General features: G+C 33.0%; 1 protein-coding gene across 3 annotated transcripts in view; it reads left to right on the top strand.

Moving 5' to 3' along the window:
• Positions 1 to 20158, top strand: part of LOC126735344 (paired box protein Pax-6-like) — a 116225-nt gene that overhangs the window by 13511 nt on the left and 82556 nt on the right. For 2 of the 3 annotated variants that reach the window (XM_050439300.1, XM_050439301.1), the window contains exons 3-4: positions 14816 to 14981; positions 15136 to 15316. In XM_050439300.1, coding sequence (XP_050295257.1) covers positions 14816 to 14981; positions 15136 to 15316 — 347 coding nt within the window. The remainder of the gene's footprint in view (positions 1 to 14815; positions 14982 to 15135; positions 15317 to 20158) is intronic. The other variant, XM_050439302.1, reaches the window with a different exon arrangement.

The following is a 20158-nucleotide window of genomic DNA, read 5'->3' as shown; positions in this document are numbered from 1 at the left end:
ATCTTAGCTAAGGAGTGCAATATATAAACCGTTTTGACGTCAAGTTCAGAGGTTTTATGGCGATCATTCACTGCCACATGGTATTATGCTGTGATGCGATTTGGGGAACAATACAGTGATATTTTATACGGTTTCATCTCCTAAGTTTTCTAAAGGGGTGTAACAAAATGTCAATAATATTTTTTATTATCTTTTCGGGCTTTATTAATTGTGTATTGCTGTTTTTTTATACTTCTGTATATATGATTTTTTTGGTAAATTTATGAGTCTTAACAATATGTGATTTTATCATTAACAACACATACGAGGAACTTATTTTGATTTAAGATCCTGTTTGGGGTTAGTTTTATTTTATTAAATATAATTTTTGGTATTAAGATTAGCTATTCACCTTATGTATAGGAGTAAAAATTAGGAAAATTGTATGTTTGTCGCTATCAACGTCCAGTTTTTTGTAAAAATCTTTTTCTGCTGTATTTTAACCTTTTGATGCTCGCTATATTGTTGAACACTACAGTCTTCATCTTGGCTCAAAAACCTATATATACGTATATAAATTACGCATAATATCAATTATTTCCTTATTTTATTGAATATTACGTCATTATATCAGTAAAATCTCACACGCTCAATTATTAAAAAGAATAAAAAGTGACTTAATCACGTATTTAAAAGAAATATAAACTTAACTCTTCGACGATACCTTTCATTATATTTATTTTAGTCTAAGTCCAATAATTCATTTGAACATTGAAAGACTAGAATTAGTAAACAGCAACTTTGTTTGAGTTTAACATCTACTGAGGGGCAAGGGGGGTGTTTTGTTTACAAACATATTCGCCGATTCTCTGTTGACAAGTTCACACACATTTTCAAAAGAGAACATTTTAGCTTTATACTTACACTTATAAAAATGTTAATTTAACTTATTGGTGTTAGATTTTAGATTAAAAATAAAAAGTATAAATAGATATATCGTATTCTAAGCGCAAAAATAACATCTTCAAAGCAAAAAAACTATTAACATTCTTATTCCTAAAATCGCTTCCAAAAAATTTGAAGGGCAACACCGCAAAAGCTGATGTCATCTTATCAAACGGCTTTGTGTTTACATTCAACATTTGTGTTCCGTGTTTTTTCCTTAGTTTTTGGTTGAAAAATGAAAAAGGACGCATTTGAGTATTTTTTGTGAACTATTACGATTGTAAAAACTTGTACCGTTTGTCCCGCACTATAGTAAAAATTCGATTCAAGGCAATCTTGTCACAAGTAAATACCGATACTATCATAATCTCAAATCAGGGGAGAATTTAGTCATCTTCCTCATAGAATAGGGGATCATAAAAATAAGCCTAAATAAAAACTTATTATGAAATCTATAATAATTATAAAATATATAATTTCCATAAAAATGCTTTTTATTAGATAGGTATGTACCTTTCTTAATGAAGTACATTAAAAAAACGCATAAAAAGTTCACGTTAATATTGTTTATAATTTAAAGCATAATCTATTATTAATAAATATTTATCATGTAAATATTTTTTTACGACATCACTGGTAAACATTTCTTGGGTCGGTGAAATCAACAATGCGATGGAGCGACGCGGCTTTGCGATGTTGTTGCGTTTTTCTCTAATACACGTTATCTGCATTTATTTAATTTTGATTATTGACTTCTTTATATAGTATCTTACTATATTTTATTAAAGGGGAATAGTAGTATTGTTTTATGCCTGTCCAAATAAATGACAAATTTTTATGACATTTAAAATATACAAAAAATATACTATTGGGTAGTATGATATTGTCTTCTCATTGTATCTAATAAACAGAGTATAAAAAAGGAATAATGCAAGAAAGATTAATACTTAGACAGGGTCACACGCTTCTCGTCCTGGAGCCAATGCAGGACATTTTTTAAAAGACCAAACATAGGGGGGCTCGGATAGGTAGGTAAACAATAGGGAAAAAATACAGGGATATCCAAGTAACTAAAATTATTAACTAGTGCATATAATTTCAAGTTATATTTTCCTTTTGGATAATTTTAAAAATTTTAGAAAAATACTCCATTCTATCGGCCGCAATTATGTTTGCCATAAGTGAGGTAAGACACATAGGAAGCAAGCCAAGCTCCTTCAATTTATTATGCAGAAACATCACTGCGTCTGCCCAGCTCAACAACGAGATTGTCGAAACGTTGGCGGCTAGGGGCTGCCCGCAGGGAGGAGTATTGTCCCCTACCTTGTGGTCAACAGCCTGATAAATCTTTTAAACAATGCTGGCCTATACACACAGGCCTACGCTGATGATCTAGTAATCCTTTGCCCAGGGAAAGACGCCGTCTCAATGCGGGGCCCTATGATGAGAGCCCTGCGTATGGTGGACATATGATGCCTCTCGGGGGGTCTCAGGATTAACCCCAAAAAACCAGAGCTCCTACTATTCACGAGGAGACGTAACTTTGGCACGCCCCCAGTTATATCTCTAGGTGGCGTGCAGCTGCATTACTTCAGGACAGTTCGATTTCTGGAAATCAAGTTAGATCCCAAACTCTCCTGGCACGATCATGCAGATACCAGAATGAAGAAGGCCACCTGCGCGTTATGGGCCTGCAGGCGGGCTTTCGGCAATACCTGGGGTCTGTCTCCTAAGATCCTCCACTGGATCTACTCGCGCATTGTGAGACCTCTTCTCATATACGGGGTTATCGTTTGGTGATTCGTGACACTCATTGCAGGCAGAGAGGAGTGGCAGCATTCCAACAGACCTGCATTGCTAAATAGGGGGACCATCTGGTACACAGATGGCTCCAGAATGAATAACAGAGCTGGATCAGGGCTTTGTGGTGGGATCCCACAAACCAATAGGGCATACTCGCTGGGGGAGCACGCCACTGTCTTCCAGGCCGAAGTATTCGCTGTATTAAAATGCGGACAGAAAATCATAAGCTGCGGACACCGAAATACAGTCGTATTATCGGACAGCAGAGCTGCTATTAAGGCTATCACGGCCGCAAAGGTAAGCTCCAAGCTTGTACTAAAGTGCATAAAAGTCCTGAAAAAACTGGTACAGGTTGGCTGCAGGGTCCAGCTCGTCTGGATGAAACCGTTAATCATGTAGTCGGGGAGTGCCCAGTACTCACGCGCGCCAAGTTCAAATACTTGGGTAACACTTTCAGTGTACCGAGTGACTGCCGAGTGAATGACCGTCAAAATTATTTTTACATTCAAATAAAATATGGTTCAAATCATCAGTTGGCTGGTTGTCACAATTACATATACAGGGTGTTCCGTTGATCATGTTACAAACTTCTAGAGCAGATAGAAAACGTCAAAAGAAGAACAAAAGTTCATATAAACATGGGCCCGGAAAAGCTTCCTCAGGGAGCTAGAGCTCTTTGAAAATAACCTTTAAAAACTAGTTTTTTGTTAATAGCTCCGGAACTACTTTAGCTACCGCAACCAATTTTGGGAGTTAAATTATTGTTAGTACGTTTATTCTTTTGAACCTACTAAATAAAAAAAATATTTACCAGGGGTTAAGAATCAGGGGAGTATTTGGTAAATTTAGGCCCATTTCTTTAAGACTTTAGTTTATGTCCGTTTGGGCATTAGATTATGATGTTCCTATGCTTTTTACATAAAAAAGGTGCTCTTAGTAAAAGTCGGTAAATGGTAAATATCACCGTTTTTGTGAAAATTGACGAAAAGCAAGTTATGAGATACAAAAATTAATTACCTATTATTATTAATAAACAATTTAAAAAAAAAAACTGGCGTAAATAAAAAATAAATGTTTAAAAAAAGTTAAGGTAGCCACTTTATTAAATTGGTACTCAAATTTATTAACTGTCACTTTAATTACCTTGAGGCATAAAATGTTTAAATGATTTTAAGTGTAATAAAAAACCAACAAATTAACAATTTTAGAAACGTAAACAAATTTTATTAAAGATTGGTATTACAAAAATAAACTTAAAATATTAATTGCTCAAAATGCCGCCCGCCACGATCGATACATTTATTGTATCTACGCACCATATTAAGGTTGAAGTTGATCAGGCGTGGTTTGGATTACTTCAGCAGCTGCGGAAATTCTGGCCACCAGGTCTTCTTCTGACTCGACTGGAGTTTCATATGCCCCCAAAGAAAAAAATCTAAGGGTGTCAAATCTGGTGAGCGCGCTGGCCAGATGACAGGGCCTCCGCGGCCAATCCAGCGCCTTCCAAAATTTTCATTTATAAACTCGCAGACAATAAGTGAAAAATGAGCTGGCGCTCCATCGTGTTGTAGCCATAAGTTCTGTCATATATTTAGGGGCAGATCTGGCCTATATTTAGGGATAGTTCTGTCAGTACATTTCTTAAAAAATTAAAATAAATATTTCCCGTTAAACGAGGAGGCAACATAATTGGACCATTTAAGCGTTCTCCAATAATGCCGGCCCACATATTAACCGAAAACTTATGTTGATAGCTCCTAAAATGAATACCATAAGGGTTTTCCTCACTCCACACATGATTATTCTTAGAATTAAAAATGCCTTCTTTTGTAAATAAAGCCTCGTTAGTAAAAAGGACATATTTTGGAAATTCAGGTTCTTCTGTACACCGGCCAAGAAACCACTGGCAAAAATTCACGCGGGGCATAAAATCATTGGGTCCTAATAATTGCACCTTTTGCAGGTGGTAGGGCCGAAGAAGCTGTTCCTTAACAACGTTCCATACCCTAACATGATTTACATGCATCGCATCAGCTACTGCTCGAGTACTTACTGATGGGTTATCTTCAAATCGCTAAAGCACTTCTTCCTCAAAATCCGGGATTCGGATGTTCCTCTGCGCGCCATTATCTTGGCGTTTTATTTTAATGGAGCCAGTCTCCCTGAGCCGTTGATTGACCCTTTCAAAAAGTGTGTGAGCTGGGATTCGCCTTTCGGGCAACCGCTCTTCATATAGTCGAGAAGCAGCTCTACCGTTACATCGAACTTCCCCATAAATTAAAAGCATATCGGCGTATTCAGCAAAAGTGTAATCTTCCATTACTTAACCTTAATAAAAAGGGAATTAATATCATGTAAAAAATACTGACAGTGACAAATTTAAAAAATACAGACAGTGGCAATGAATTAGCATTATTATTATTATTATTAAAATAATTAATTCAGGTGCTGTATCTTAGTTTGGTTTTAGTCAATTTCCACAAAAACGGTGATATTTACCGACTTTTACTAAGAGTACCTTTTTTATGTAAAAAGCATAGGAACATCATAATCTAATGCCCAAACGGGCAGAAATTAAAGTCTTAAAGAAATGGGCCTAAATTTACCAAATACCCCCCTGATTCTGAAGCCCCTGGTAAATATTTTTTTTTATTTAGTAGGTTTAAAAGAATAAACGTACTAACAATAATTTACCTCTCAAAATTGGTTGCGGTAGCTAAAGTAGTTCCGGAGCTATTTAAAAAAAAACTAATTAAACTAAAAATAGTTTTTAAAGGTTATTTTCAAAGAGCTCTAGCTCCCTGAGGAAGCTTTTCCGGATCCATGTTTATATGAACTTTTGTTTTTCATTTGACGTTTTCTATCTGCCCTTGAAGTTTGTAACATGATCAACGGAACACCCTGTATATGGGTCATTTATGTAATAATTTATGTAAATATTTATTAAAATTACCATGACCCACTAGAAATCTAAAGAAAAGTGTTGTCAAATATCTTGGAAAGTTAGATTTAGAAACTATACTATAACTGCTAAGGGATGCTTTTATCAAAGTGTATGTATTTGAAGTATTTGCTAAATATGCAAGATATTTTCTTTTCCAAGTTTTTGAAGACCTTTTTCAGATAATTGGAATTTTATCACTAAAGTGTACTTTGGAAAGAATCCGATCTGTCTTAATTGCTTCCTTGGCCTCTTTATCTGCCAATTCATTTCCTAGCAATCCTGTGTGTCCTTTTAACCAAATGAATGCTACCTTAGTATTATGTTTATTAAGATTACTGATTAGCCTCTCGAATCTTAAAAATAAATGGGTGTTTAAAATTATGTCCGTTTTTCAGTGATTGTAAAACTAATTGTGAATCAGAAAGTATTATAAACTTTGAAATTATATTAGCATCACTAATAAATTTCAGGGCTTTTAATATTGCTAATTCCTCTGCAGTAAAAATCGAAGCATAGTCCTCACATTTATATTTTTTGAATATTAATTTTCGGAATAATAAAAGCACAACTTGTATTTTATAATATTATAGTGTTTTTTTACATAAGCATTGATTGAGATCATCATCATCATTGCAAGCAAACGAACTGCCCACTGTTCCACGGCAATCCTAATTCTAGACTTTCAATGTTCTAAGAATAATTCCTAAATACGAAAAAAATTTAAAAAATCTATTTATTAAATATAACAACCTAATATGAACCAACGTTTTTGTAGTTAAATTTACTACTGTTTTCAAGGTAAGTAAAATAAAGTTAAATATATAAAATTATTTATATAACTAACACTCAATCAAAGATAATTTTTTTTTACATTGACTTGATTGACTCTGATAAAATGTTTTAAAAAATAACAAAGAAGATAGAAAGGATACTTTTTTACAGAACTTACAAAAAGTCCTTTTCCTCAAAAATTAAAAATTATAGCCTTTGTTCCCGGAATTAAATCGGTGAAACGTCGCGTCACACTAAACTAATTGTGTTTCATTTCTACTTCTAAGTTCCCAAACTCTAAGGTTTTACAAAAAAAAAATAATTTAAGGAGACTAAATTTACTAAAGTAAAAAATGAAGTTATGCAGGATATTGAAAAGAAGAAACGAGCTAAGAGAGCGATAGATAAATCCTCTGCTCCTGAGTATATAAAATAAGTTATACCTCAAGTAAATTATTATATTTAAGAATTATTGGACTTAGATTGAATTAAATATAACGAAAGGTATCGCTAAACATTTAACTCGACATTTCTTCTAAATACGCAAATAAGTCTATTTTCTTTTTTTTTCAATAATTGAGCGTGTGAGTATTTTTTAAATAAATTTCTATTGAAATAGTGACATAATACTTAATAAAATAAGTAAATAACTATGAATTCGTCACAACAATTTAAATTTTACTTATAAGACCAATTGCTAAGCCAAATGAGACTTTCTATTGCTCTTGTATTTGATGATATTTAGAATGGTTTGTAAAAAGAAATCTTTGAAAAGAGCAAAAGAGAGGAGCAAAAGAAAAGAGATTAGAGCTTTTTATCCTTATGGTCTTAAGGATTGTAGAATATCATTTTTGAAAAGCAATAAATTGAGTGAGAGCAGTAATGGTGCAAACAACATCCTTGCAATCTCCACAACCAGGATTCCCAGAACCATTTTCCTAACCTTATAGCAATGTTGTCCTTGATTTATCACCGAAATGCTGACACTTCAGTTTTGATTCGTCACCAAGCGGTTAGGATACCAGGTCCCCATTGAAAGGCCTACAGTTTTTTTGTGCCTTGGATTGTTACAGGGAAGTATCTGTTAAAACTCATAAGTTGCTGAAGTAATATTGAGGAGTCATTTTATCTGGTGCCATATTATATAATGACATGACATCTTGATCCTTCTATATTTTGCGGGGCCTAGCCGTTTCTTGCCTTTCTATAAGACTGGCTTTGATTAAGCTTATATTGGACCATCCTTAGTTCTGATTATATGAAAATGCGAATTGGCGTTAAATGCAACAAACACACTTCAATAGCGCCTCTAGCAATACAGGTTCTATAAGATTCAGAGGTGTCTGAGTGTTGCTTTTATAGCTCTAGTAATAGTTTATGTAATCTTTCTTTCCTAGTCAATTAAACCGTATATCAACATGGGTCTTACTAACATTTTGTGAAACTGTAGATTCCATTTTTTGGATTTTGCCTTCATTATTACTTTGTATTTATTAAATGGCTCCAGGGTCTTTGATTTTTTTGAAAAATAGTATTCATATTTTATTTAATTTTGAGCTTTTTGTCCTTTAGGAGCTTATTTCCCCATAAAACGACTAATCGTGGTTTTAAGCGGATTTATCGATAAGCCATTTTTCATTTACCAATAAAGAGTGAAAATGACAACAGTTAATTAATTTTGTTTTTCAATCACTCGATTTATAATAACTGATCGATTTGAACATTTTACATTTCTCAATAAAAAAAATAAAGGAAATAAAGCAAAAAGTTACTTTTCAACAGTCAACACTTTCAGCTTAATAACTAAAAATATCCCAAGAATTTCGACATCTATTGTGTAGTAGCAAAGAGGTCCGACGACGATTTACTTAAGTCCATCAACGTTCTCTTTTGTGACGGTCTCGACGCGATGAATGTCCCCCGGAAAGGGTCTTATTTTCGCCCTAAATTGTGCCCTAGTGTTGCGTCCGGTACTTAAAGATATTTACGGTATGGTGAAAAAAGAACTGACAACGGCAACTTTATATCGATTGTCTCTTAGGCAGTGGCGAGAACAACAAAAAACTTAATAATATTAAAATTCAAAGGCAAGACAGTATATTTTTATAGATGAAATTAATATTACAATTTAACTGGTATGAAAACAAAGTATAGTGTAATATATTTTGTTTCTTATTTACGTAAAAATCATAAATCTTCCTCATATTGTAAATAAGATCAAAGGTTTATTACATGTAATTTTTTTAAATCACTTAAATATACGTTTAAAATCTAAGAAGAGGCGCCACTGGTATAACTTCCATCTCATCCAATTTGTAGATTTTACTGCCGAGACCGTCCGCCGTCGTAGCAGGAATCGTTTTTATTTCGGGACGAAAGAAGCTTAACTTTTTGTTTTCGTTTCCACGCTGTGGGCTTACTTATTAAATTTAATGAATAAAATGCAGTTTCGATCTTTCGAAGTTTTTGTACTCTAATAACAGATTTTTTTTTAAATGTCTGTGGGTTTTTTTCGAAATTATATGTATTTTACAAAAAACAGATAAATATCAAAAGAAACTTTAGAATAATAGTGTTAGATATCAACAAAATAACAATTTAGCCCTCCTTTTAGTGATAGGTAGTTTTTTTAGGCGAGTAGGACTGTGAATAAAAATACTTTTGTTTGAAAAGGATTCCGACATTTTGGCCTTAACTTTGGTCTTTTTAATCTGATATACAAACAGAATTATATACATTTTTTCCAAATAACTTTTTTCGATATACTCAAAATCAAGGGACATACAGAATAAAAAAAGTGAATATGGGTTTGTTTTTCATCGTCTGTTTATGTTTAGTTTTTGCTCGAATTTTTGTATTATCGATCACGCATTTTACCGATCAGTTAGTCTTAGACACTTTTGGTTTTCTGTTGTTAATTTCAAATTTGCAAATCCTAAAAATGGCACATCGTTATGAAAACAATTACCTTGTGGAGATGTTGCTTATTTATGAAGAGTGTCTTCAAAGTGCTGCTGCTGCTTCAGTATTATACGCAGACCGCTTTCCTTTGCGGAATCATCCTACACCCAGCAGAAGTTTCATAAATCTTATTTTACGGGCTAGGGATACTGGCGATTTACGAGAACATCGTGGAGGGCATGCAGGAAGAGGAAGGAGACCTGAAAATGTTCATAGGGAAGAACAAATTTTAAATCTCATGGAAGAAGATCCAACAACAAGTACTCGAGTTGTTGCAGGGCAGGTCGGATTAAGTCAAACAAAAGTATGGACCACATTGCGTGAGAATCAATTTAATCCCTTTCACGTTCAACGTGTCCAAGCGCTACTGCCTGAAGAGTTCCCTCGCAGAGTTCAGTTTTATGAATGGTTCCTACAACAACATGAAAATGATCAACATTTTTCTAACAAAATTTTAGCCATGGACGAGGCAACATTTACCCGAAACGGAATTAACAATTTTCGAAATACGCATGTTTGGTCTGTTGATAATCCCCATGCAATTCGCAGAACCAATTTTCAACACCGCTTTTCTGCTAATGTGTGGGCAGGAATTGTGAATGGGATACTTGTTGGACCATTTATCTTTCCAGACCATTTGACGGGCGATGTTTATTTGGACTTTTTGCAAAATAATCTGCCTGTTCTGTTAGAAGACGTGCTACTAAATATCAGGCAAGCTATGTGGCTCCTGCAGGATGGAGCACCTGCCCATTTTAGACGAGAAGTGAGCGAATTTTTGGATATAAGTTACCCAAACCGGTGGATTGGCCATAATGGACCAGTTGCATGGCCACCAAGGTCGCCAGACCTTAATCCATGTGACTTTTTTTTGTGGGGGTATATGAAAAGTTTAGTTTTCAAGACGCCTATCGACACACAAGAAGAACTAATAGCACTTATTGAGCAGGCTGCGGCAACAGTTAGACAAAAACTGATTTCTCTATTGCGTGCCGTTTTGTTAATGGTGACAACTTTGAACAACTTATTTAAATTAGAAAGGACCGTATTGGACTCATTTTATAACATTTTGGCAATGCGATTTTTTAATTTTTCGGTTTATTTGAAAAAAAAATTTTATTATTTCAAAAAAATGTTTATTTTACCGAGCTCTATACACAGTCAAAAAAAAGTATCAACTTAAAAATCACCCTGTATATACATGTCAATATCAATATCCATGTATCATGTAAAAGAAATGAACAAATATATAAATATATATTAAAAAAAAATTAACTCGATAACCTCGTTATTGACATAAAAATATAACAACGACTGCTATAGACTGCTTTTTTGGAAGGAAAACCTCTATAAAAAAATTAAATAAAGGTTTAAATGTTGTAATTTTTTTCAAAAAAATTTACTTTTTAGTCATTTCGGCCCAAAACCTGATAAAAAAAACACTATCTATAAAGAACAAAATAGCTGGTTTTATATAATCTAGGACAAATATTATTTTTTGCTTAAAATGTATTAAAATTAAAAGCTTACAAAATTTTTCCTTCCCATTTTAAAGTGTGGTCCAAATCCAAAAAGAAATATTTATATGCGTAACCTAAACCGATACAATGCTTATTACTTGTTATAAGTTTTAAATTTGTTATCATATTATAATAAGACTAATCTAAAGGGAGCTACACAAAGTCTCGGTTTCAAAAGTATTTATTAATTCTAACAGTAGGTTACACGTGTTTCGCTCATATTAACAGCATCATCAAACCTTAAATTTAGATAAAATTGGTAACTTAAAAATCGACGTAAGAATGTGTGTGTATGTATGTGACCGTAAAGCATATACTGTTTGTAGTTGATTTTTAAGGTTCCAATTTTATCTAACCTTAACGTCTGATGATGCTCTTAATATGAGCGAAATACGTGTAACTTACTGTTAGAATTAATAAATACTTTTGAGACCGAGACTTTGTGTAGTTCCTTTTAGATTATTGAATCTAGGTCTCTTTGAGAAAATGGACGACTTCTTTCAAAATTATAAGACGTCGATCGTTCAAGTAATTGAAATTAAAAAAAGTTTAAATTGTAATTGGCCTTATGAATATTTTATTTGTATATATTTTATCGTCTCTTTGTCTCTTGTCATCGTTTATTTATATTGATTAGTTAATTATTAGAAATTAAAAAATACTTTTCTCTATTTGACACTTTTGTAAAAGGACACTTTAACAAAAGTAGCAGTGCATTTAAAATTAAAATATTTCAGTTAATTTGCACCAAATCATTTTATTAATATGTGAAATAAGCTCAAATAGTTAACCCTATTTTATTAAGAGTAGATATTTTCTTTTGTTTTTATAGAACTTATTTTTTTTTCAGGTAATTCAAGATGACAACTCACATCTTGATACCTGAAGAGGTAACTAAAACGAGGATCCAGATATTGGGTGCCAAAGCCAAAAATTGCCAACGTAATTTATTTTTCAATTGTCCGGATTTAAAATGGGAAAAAATTAAACAAATATCATACTTTAAAAATATTTCTAAAATAATTATTGGGATATTCTTTAAGTCGAGAAGCAGAAAAAAGGATTTTTTGCTGTCACCTACTTTGCTTTTTTTTCAACAAATATGTTAAATATAAATGACTTAAACGGTATTATTGAAAATTGAGCTAAATAAATAATAAATATAAAAAATAAATCTTATAATAAGATTAAATTTAATTATATTAACATATAATAAAACAATATTTACCTAATAAAAAATGATAGAATTAATTAAAGGCAATTTAAGGTTTTGAAATGCAGACTTGATATCTGTATCCCCGTTATCGAGTGACCGAGTCAGTTGACGGATATGTCATTCTTTAACTTGTTACACCGTCGGTTGTAACATGTGCACAGTTACATAATTACATTATTATAAGCTAATGTTGTTAAGGTTTTAATTACAATTTTGATGTTATTTTGAGTGTGGTTTAGAGGCAACATATTTGTTTATTAAAATTTGGCAAGACGATGTGTGTTTGATTAATGCAGCAATATATCATTGATATTTTTAACGGATGCTTGGGAGATAAAATTATGAAATAATAAAAACTCAAACAATCATTCTTTAAATGCTTGATAGATGATTTATTTAAAAAAAGAAGAAGAAACTATATCATTCACTTCATAAAAAATGTCTTTGGATCCTGGGATATGACTGATAGTCCTTTAAAATTCATATAGATTTTGTTAATATTTTGCAATTAAATGTATGTTTTTAATTCAGAAATATTAGTGTGATTAAAATAATACTTGAATAAAATTTACCAATGTGATGTAATTCACAATCTACGATTTATTATGGGTTGGTAAAAGTTGCTCTCTTTTGCACTTCAGTATCTTCTATATGACTGAAGTAGTATTCACTCAGCTTTTCAATTTTCAACTTATAAATGAAAAAAAAGAAAGATTCGTCTTCGCGAATTAAAATTAGTTTTTGGCACCGCCATTCGATTTGACGAGATTTCCTTAGATACATACTTAAGATTGATAATGGATTTTATATGCATCTGTTCCTCGTATATTTTCTGAAAACCATTCAAATCTCTATTTATTATCCTAAGTTTAAGTAATTTCTATTCAAATCAAGCCAAATCAATAATTTTTATCTTTCTAATTATTTTAAATAAGTTTCAAAACAGATATACTCTATGTAAATTTTAAATAGTACTTAATAACAATTCTTTAAATTTTTTCATCATCCTTTTAAATAGGTTTTCTACTAACAATAAAATATTGCAAAGTTATCGAGCTGAAAAAGCCGATATTCTCCCGGCTGCTTTTATTCATTATTTCAAACAAGTATATAAAATAACACGACGTTTCGGTTGTTAAGTATCCAACCATTATCAAGTGTAAACTTGATAAAACAGATATAAAACCACTATTTTATAAAAATTTACGCATTAATCAAGGTGACCGAGGTGGAAATTAAGTGATATGTGACATCGACTAAACTGCAAAGATAGCTTGGTGAGACTTCACAAAGATCAGGGCTAGCAATGGTTAGGAATAGCCGATATCCAAATGTTGGGTATTTTGACACTGGATTGTGTAATGTAAGACTACTTCTAATAACCTTTTTTGCCAATGTGGCTCTTTATACAAAATCTTCAGATTACGAGATAGTTTTACCACTAACTAAATCTCTTTATTTTTACTCTCGACACGTGTTTCGCTAACGACGTTAGCATCTTAGGAAGAAGATTAAAACTAAACTAAAACTACTTACAAATCTCCTTATATACTAATTATGTAACTAACTAGCTAGTTTTAGTTTAGTTTGAATCTTTTCCCGAAGATGCTAACATCGTTAGCGAAACACGTGTCGAGGATAAAAATAAAGAGTTTTGTTTAGTGGTAAAACTGTCCCGTAATATGAGCATCACACTAAAGGTTCAAACCATAGGACTATCAAAATCTTTAGACCAAAGTATATTTTCGCCCAGGCATATTCATCCACTCCTGATCTGAAAACTTTTTCTGTGAGTGTTATTTGTCGATGTTCATATTGGCTATTATTGATAGAGGGCGTTTGATTGCACCTACGTTAAAGTCATCCCATTCAAATCGTATTTAGTAGATGCTGTTCATAGTATCTTCAAGGATGTCTGGCTTTGTTCTGAATAATTAACCTGCTATGGTATTCTTCGATTTGTCGGCAGTTTTTGACTTGTAATTCTTGTGAATTTATCGAATTGTCTCCGATGTATTACTTATTTAAGGGATCGTAAGTAGTCTTATTAATTCTTCTGTTTAATTTCTCTTTTTTTTTCTTTAATTTTTGAATTGTTTCTTATCAGTCCTTTTAAATTATTATTCTAACACAAAATCTGGTTAGTTTTTTATTTTCATCTCCAGGTCTTTGTCGCTTAAGAATGGTGTCACTCAAAATAAAAATACTGCCCAATATGTGTAGGTTTCCTTTAGATAGACGTTTGCTAGTTTTGCTACTTGACAGAAGTTTTGAAGTTCGTCGTCGTTAAAACTTCTATTTGATGAAGGTGCAGCCCATATATTATATCCATATGTATGTTGGGCAGGGTCTTTTATTATGCATAAAACTAATCTTTTGAAAATGACAAACGCATAGCCTCCTTCCCTTAAGAAACGTGCTAGTTAAAGGAACAACGTGTGACTTTTAAAAAATAGTGGCAAAAATTTACCTTAGTAGTACAAAAACAGTTAAAACTTCAGCATGCTATTTATTTTATATATTTAAATTCAAACACACATCGCTGAATGCCATATTTATAATGTATAGATGCTATACTGCTCCTACCTAATCCACACCTAAAAAAAAATATTAAAATACAAGCGAACGTTTTAAAAAAAAATTAACAAAAACCTTCTTCGATGTGACTGTGGACAGGCCACAGCGGTGTGAACCAGTTAGGGGGTGTGTTCGTCAGCGGGCGCCCGTTACCCGATTCCACGAGACAGAAAATCGTCGAGCTGGCCCACTCCGGAGCTCGACCCTGTGACATCTCCAGGATCCTCCAAGTCTCCAACGGATGCGTCTCCAAAATACTTGGCAGGTATACATACCAACCGTGTCTATGTAGCTGATCCGTGAAGATCCCTGCTCGTAGTTTTATTTTTGTTGTTTTTGCGTGTTTTGTGTGCTAATCGTGATTTTTTTATCAATGGAATGCTTCAGTTTTTTCTTTTTATTTATTTTTCTTATTTCAGATACTACGAGACAGGTTCGATTAGACCGAGAGCGATAGGGGGATCGAAGCCTAGAGTGGCTACCGCTGAGGTGGTGTCAAAAATATCGTCTTATAAGAGGGAGTGTCCATCGATATTCGCTTGGGAAATCAGGGATCGGTTACTACAGGAAGGAGTATGTACCAATGATAATATACCCAGTGTAAGTGTTTTCATTTTAGTTATGTAACTAAACTTTTTAGTTATTTTTATTTATTTTTATATAAAATACAGGGTGTCCGAGGCAGAATAGTCCATCCTGAAAATCTTGAAAAATAAATTATTTAGCCAAAAGCGGCCAAACACGTCAAATTTAATATTGAGGAGATATTCTTCAAAAGCTTAAAACTTGCCTACATAAATTTTATTTTTTTTTGATTATCTAGGTATTATTTCTAATCAAGAAAAAAAATACATTCCAGAATTGAAGTTATTTTGACAAAAACGTCAATATATGCACTAAATTCCTGCATATTTTGGGGATTTTGTTGGCTTAGTTATTTTTGTTTTGGTATCGGTGTTTTGTTGGAGTGAGCAATAACCCAATAACAATAGTAGTATGAAGTATTTATTTAATCTAGTTCCGGTGATATTAAGAGTCTTGATAACAATGGTTTATACGCTGCAAGAAGGAATTCAATTGATAGGTCTTTATTATCCACAAAATAAGTCTGCTCGAGCAGCAGCACGTACTTTTAATGGTAATCACCATAAAAGGGTAAGTCATTCTTATGTAATGAATTTGATGATGAAGTTTTAAGAAACAGGGTTAGTACAAAATAGAAAAAATGCAGTTCAGCATCCAGTGAGAAATGAAGTTGTAGAAATTGCAGTGTCGGGTCATGTTGAGATGGAACTAAATACCGCATCTGGCGTGTCTAAACGTACCGTTCACAAAATTATAAAATTACACAAGTATCTGGCTACAAAACCAAATTAGTACATAAGCTAAATGAAGATTCCAATTTTGTGAGTACTTTATTGATATTTTAAATCATGTAAAGAATTTGCTGTACAATGTTTTTCGGACGAATGCTCCTTTTATTTACATGGTGAAGTCAATAGACATACACAACTGTCACTGTGTCAAGATAAACACATAGGCAGCGACCTCAAAAACCAATGTATGGGCTGGTATTCTGGGAGATCATTTGGTTGGAGCTTTTTTTTATTAATAAATTTTAATACTCTATTTTTTAAATTTTAATACTCAGAATAACTGAGTTACTTGAACAAGACGATAACATTCTAGACAATAAACTGATGTTTCAACAAGATGGGGTACCACATTCCAATCCATTATTTCTGGACGATGGATGGACCGGAGAGGTACCGTAAAATGGCCTGCTAGATCTTCCGATCTTACCCCTATGGATTTTTATTTATACCGTCATCTAAAAACCAAAGTCTTTGCCACAAAGCCTGACTCTCTTGAAGTTCTTCGAAATAGAATTATTAACAAATGTCAGTTAATAACGCCCGAAATGTTCGCTAATGTGCGCAGATGTGCGAAATCATCTTTAACATTTAATAAAATAAGTGATGACTCGACTCCTATTTGCATTTAAAAAAACTAACATGGTGGCTCAAAGGGGTGAGGCGGGGTGAAGAGATGACGTCAGAGAAACGCAATTTCTATCAATAAATGTCCTCTTCAATATTTAATTTGACGTATTCGACCGTTTTTGGCTAAACAATTTATTTTTCAAGATTTTCAGGGTGGACTGTCTCGTCTCGAATATGAGATGACACGAGATATGCATATATGAGACAACTGCTTCTTTAAAGAAACTTAATATTACGGCGCTAATTTTAAATATTTTGATTATTTTAAAAGATTAGTCCTTTTCATGTTTGCAACTTATATTTTAATTATAAGCCATAACTATGCTTGTAAAATGCGAATTATTAGACTGGTCACTGGGAAATTATGACAGATTTGCCGATAAATAGAGTATATAAAGTAATAGATCCCAATCATTTAGATAAATTAAAACCGCAATAATATTAGTAGCTCCTCGTGCTTTACTTGATAGAGGGAAAAATTTGGATGCAATTTGAGTGTGACATAAAACAGGGTATACATAAAAATAAATATTTTTAATTAGCAGTTTGACTACTAGTGGCTTATTTGGTTTGATTGATGACAAGAATTTATATTTACATAAATTTTTAATTTTGGCTTTATAATTTTTCCTTGAAATTGCCGCTGTTAAAAAGTTACTAGCGGGAGTATTATTTAACAGCAGCAATTTCTTTTACCTGCCTATTAAATAGGGTGAAATTTTTAACTGGAATAAATTCAGTATTAGAGAGCCTATTTATTTATTGAAAAAATAAAGGAAAACGAGTCCCTTTATTTTTAATTTGGTACATTTTTTTGGTCTTTTTATAAAAATTTCCCTCTTTTGAGGGTAAAACCACCCTAACTTTTTTTCCAAATGTGAAGGTATGTTGTGTGATAGCTCGTTGGAGAGGGAATAAAAAAAGAAATATGATTCAATATTGACTTTTGCATTTTAGTAAGTAACTTTTGCCTGCGCGGAATGTCTAAATAAAAAGAGAAAAATGTAATTGATATAAAGATTTTTTGTTTACTTGTCTGTCCCCTTCCAGTGGTAAATTTTAATGATGATTGGCTTTGGAGACAGATCATGTACACAAGCAGAAGTTGCAGCTTTATATCACGAAAGACCCTAATCTTCCAGCGATTTACCAAAGCACCATAAGCAAAATTGAAAATCGTTATCGTGAAGTAGGCCAGGTGAGAGACATAAAAAAATTAAGGCAGTCCCTAGTAATGGATGAAGACACGCAATTAAACGTTTTACTGACTCTATAAGAAAACCCTAATATTTCAGTTCGACAGGTTGCAAGAAAATGCAAAGCCATACGTCTGCATTAAAGTTCTCAATGCAATCATGTCAAATGCAATACCTACAAGATTTACTAGAAGATAATCGGGACCGCCGCGCCGCCCAGTTTTGTGAAGTGATTCTGAATGCACTTGATCAGCATTTAGCAGATTTGGATTGGATTCTTTTTAGAGATGAGTGTACTTTTACACTCAATGGTGAAGTCAATAAACAGAACTGTCGAGACTGGTCCACAGAGCACCCTCATTGAATACGAGAAACACACACTCAGCATCCGCAAAAACTTAATGTTTAGGCAGGCATAATAGGCCTGACCAAGTCATTGGCTCAATATACCTTCTAGCTAACTTTATTGGTAATACATATTTGATTTTTTTGCAACAAGAGCTTATACAAAAATCTCATCCATTATTCTCCAAAAGACCAACATACAACATTGACGAAAATAAAGAAAAATTCAAAGTCACGATCTCACAACATATAATCACAGGCTACACGTGTTTCGCTCTAGTTAAAGCATCATCAGGTCTTTAAAAGCCATCCACATACTTCACAGTACATACATTTTATGTGACTTTGTGTTTTTCTTTGTTTTCGTCAACAAGAGCTTATGCCAGCTTTGACTGTTTTATTTCCTCATCAAGCAGAAGCAGATCTTCATGATGATCGAATATGGTTTCATGACGGATGGACACCATTTGAGTAAAGGTTTTCCAAACCGCTGGATAGGACGAAGAGGTACATACCATTGAATGGGCGCCAAGATCGCCGGACCTTAATCCTCTGGATTATTTCCTTTGGGGTCACCTAAAAACGAAAGTTTACGTAACAAAACTAAAAAAATTAGATGAACTTAGGCAACGACTTACATATGAAAACATACGCTTACATACGCCAAATAACTCCAGATATAATTCGTAATGTCAAAAATAAATTTTATTTTAGATTAGGGTTTTGCCGAGAAAAAATGGCCAATAACATTTCCAACAATACTTAATTTTCCTTCAAACAAATTTCTTTCTAGCTTCCTAGCTTATCAAAATGCAAAAGTAAATAGTGGGTCATTTATGTCATATTTCTTTTTTTATTCCCTTTCTAACGAGCTCAAAAACGAGATCACAAAACATACCTTCACATTAAAAAAAAAGTTGGAGGTGGTTTCTACCCTTAAAAGAGGGTAAATTTTATAAAGAGGCCAAAAAAATGTGCCAAACTGAAAATAAAGGGATCCGTGTTCGTTTATTTTTTTAACAAATAAATAGGCTCCCTAATACTGAATTTATTCCAGTTAAAAATTCCACTTATAAAACTTCCACTGTATATTTCGATAATTCTGCTATATTGCGAACACTATTGCACATTAAAAATTATTCTTTTTATTGTGCTTTTTTTTTAATTAGAGTTTTGATCACTTGCAAATATAATTTTTTACATGAAGTTGACATCTACGTCCCAAATAACATGTCTGTAACCGGAAATGCTAGAGCTGTCAAAATATTTTGACAGTTGTATCCTTAGTGAATTTTAAAACAGTACTTGAACTTATTTACTTAACTTACACTCACATAAAGAATGTACTTTAGCCTAAAAAAATCTAAAGTAATCCCGTTTGCTTAATCAAGGCAATTTAACACTCAACGATACTGATGTCTTAAAAAAAGTAGAAATCGCAACAAAAAAGACATAGAAAGCTAGTAAACTAACATATTAAATACCTCTAGAAGGAAATTCTAGAAAATTGTTGTCGTGAGCAAGGCATAAGTAATGAGAGCTGACGTGGGTTGGCCGGGCGTAACGCGACACGGCGCTGTTGACGCGGAAAACTCGACTGTAATTCGAGCCATTCTCGATGAGATGCGATATCTCGGATATAAGTTGGTGTATCGAGATGCCGACTCTCCGGTTATATCTCCGAAGGCAGAAAAAATCAACTTATTAAGCCACCCAAGAAGGACACCTGAGATATTTTTAGACTTGTTTGATAGAGGTTTGCAAATTCGAAAAACAATTAAAAGTCTTCTTAATTAAGATCGCAGCTAGCTTTGTATTTTGTGCTTAAAATAGATATATTGAACGTTGAAATATTTATTGATGAATAAATCGAGGCCCTTAAATGATCATTTGGCTTA

This window comes from Anthonomus grandis, chromosome 4, assembly GCF_022605725.1.
Source record: "Anthonomus grandis grandis chromosome 4, icAntGran1.3, whole genome shotgun sequence".
NCBI classification, from domain to species: Eukaryota; Metazoa; Arthropoda; class Insecta; order Coleoptera; family Curculionidae; genus Anthonomus; species Anthonomus grandis.
This window is presented reverse-complemented; position numbering and strand designations above follow the sequence as displayed.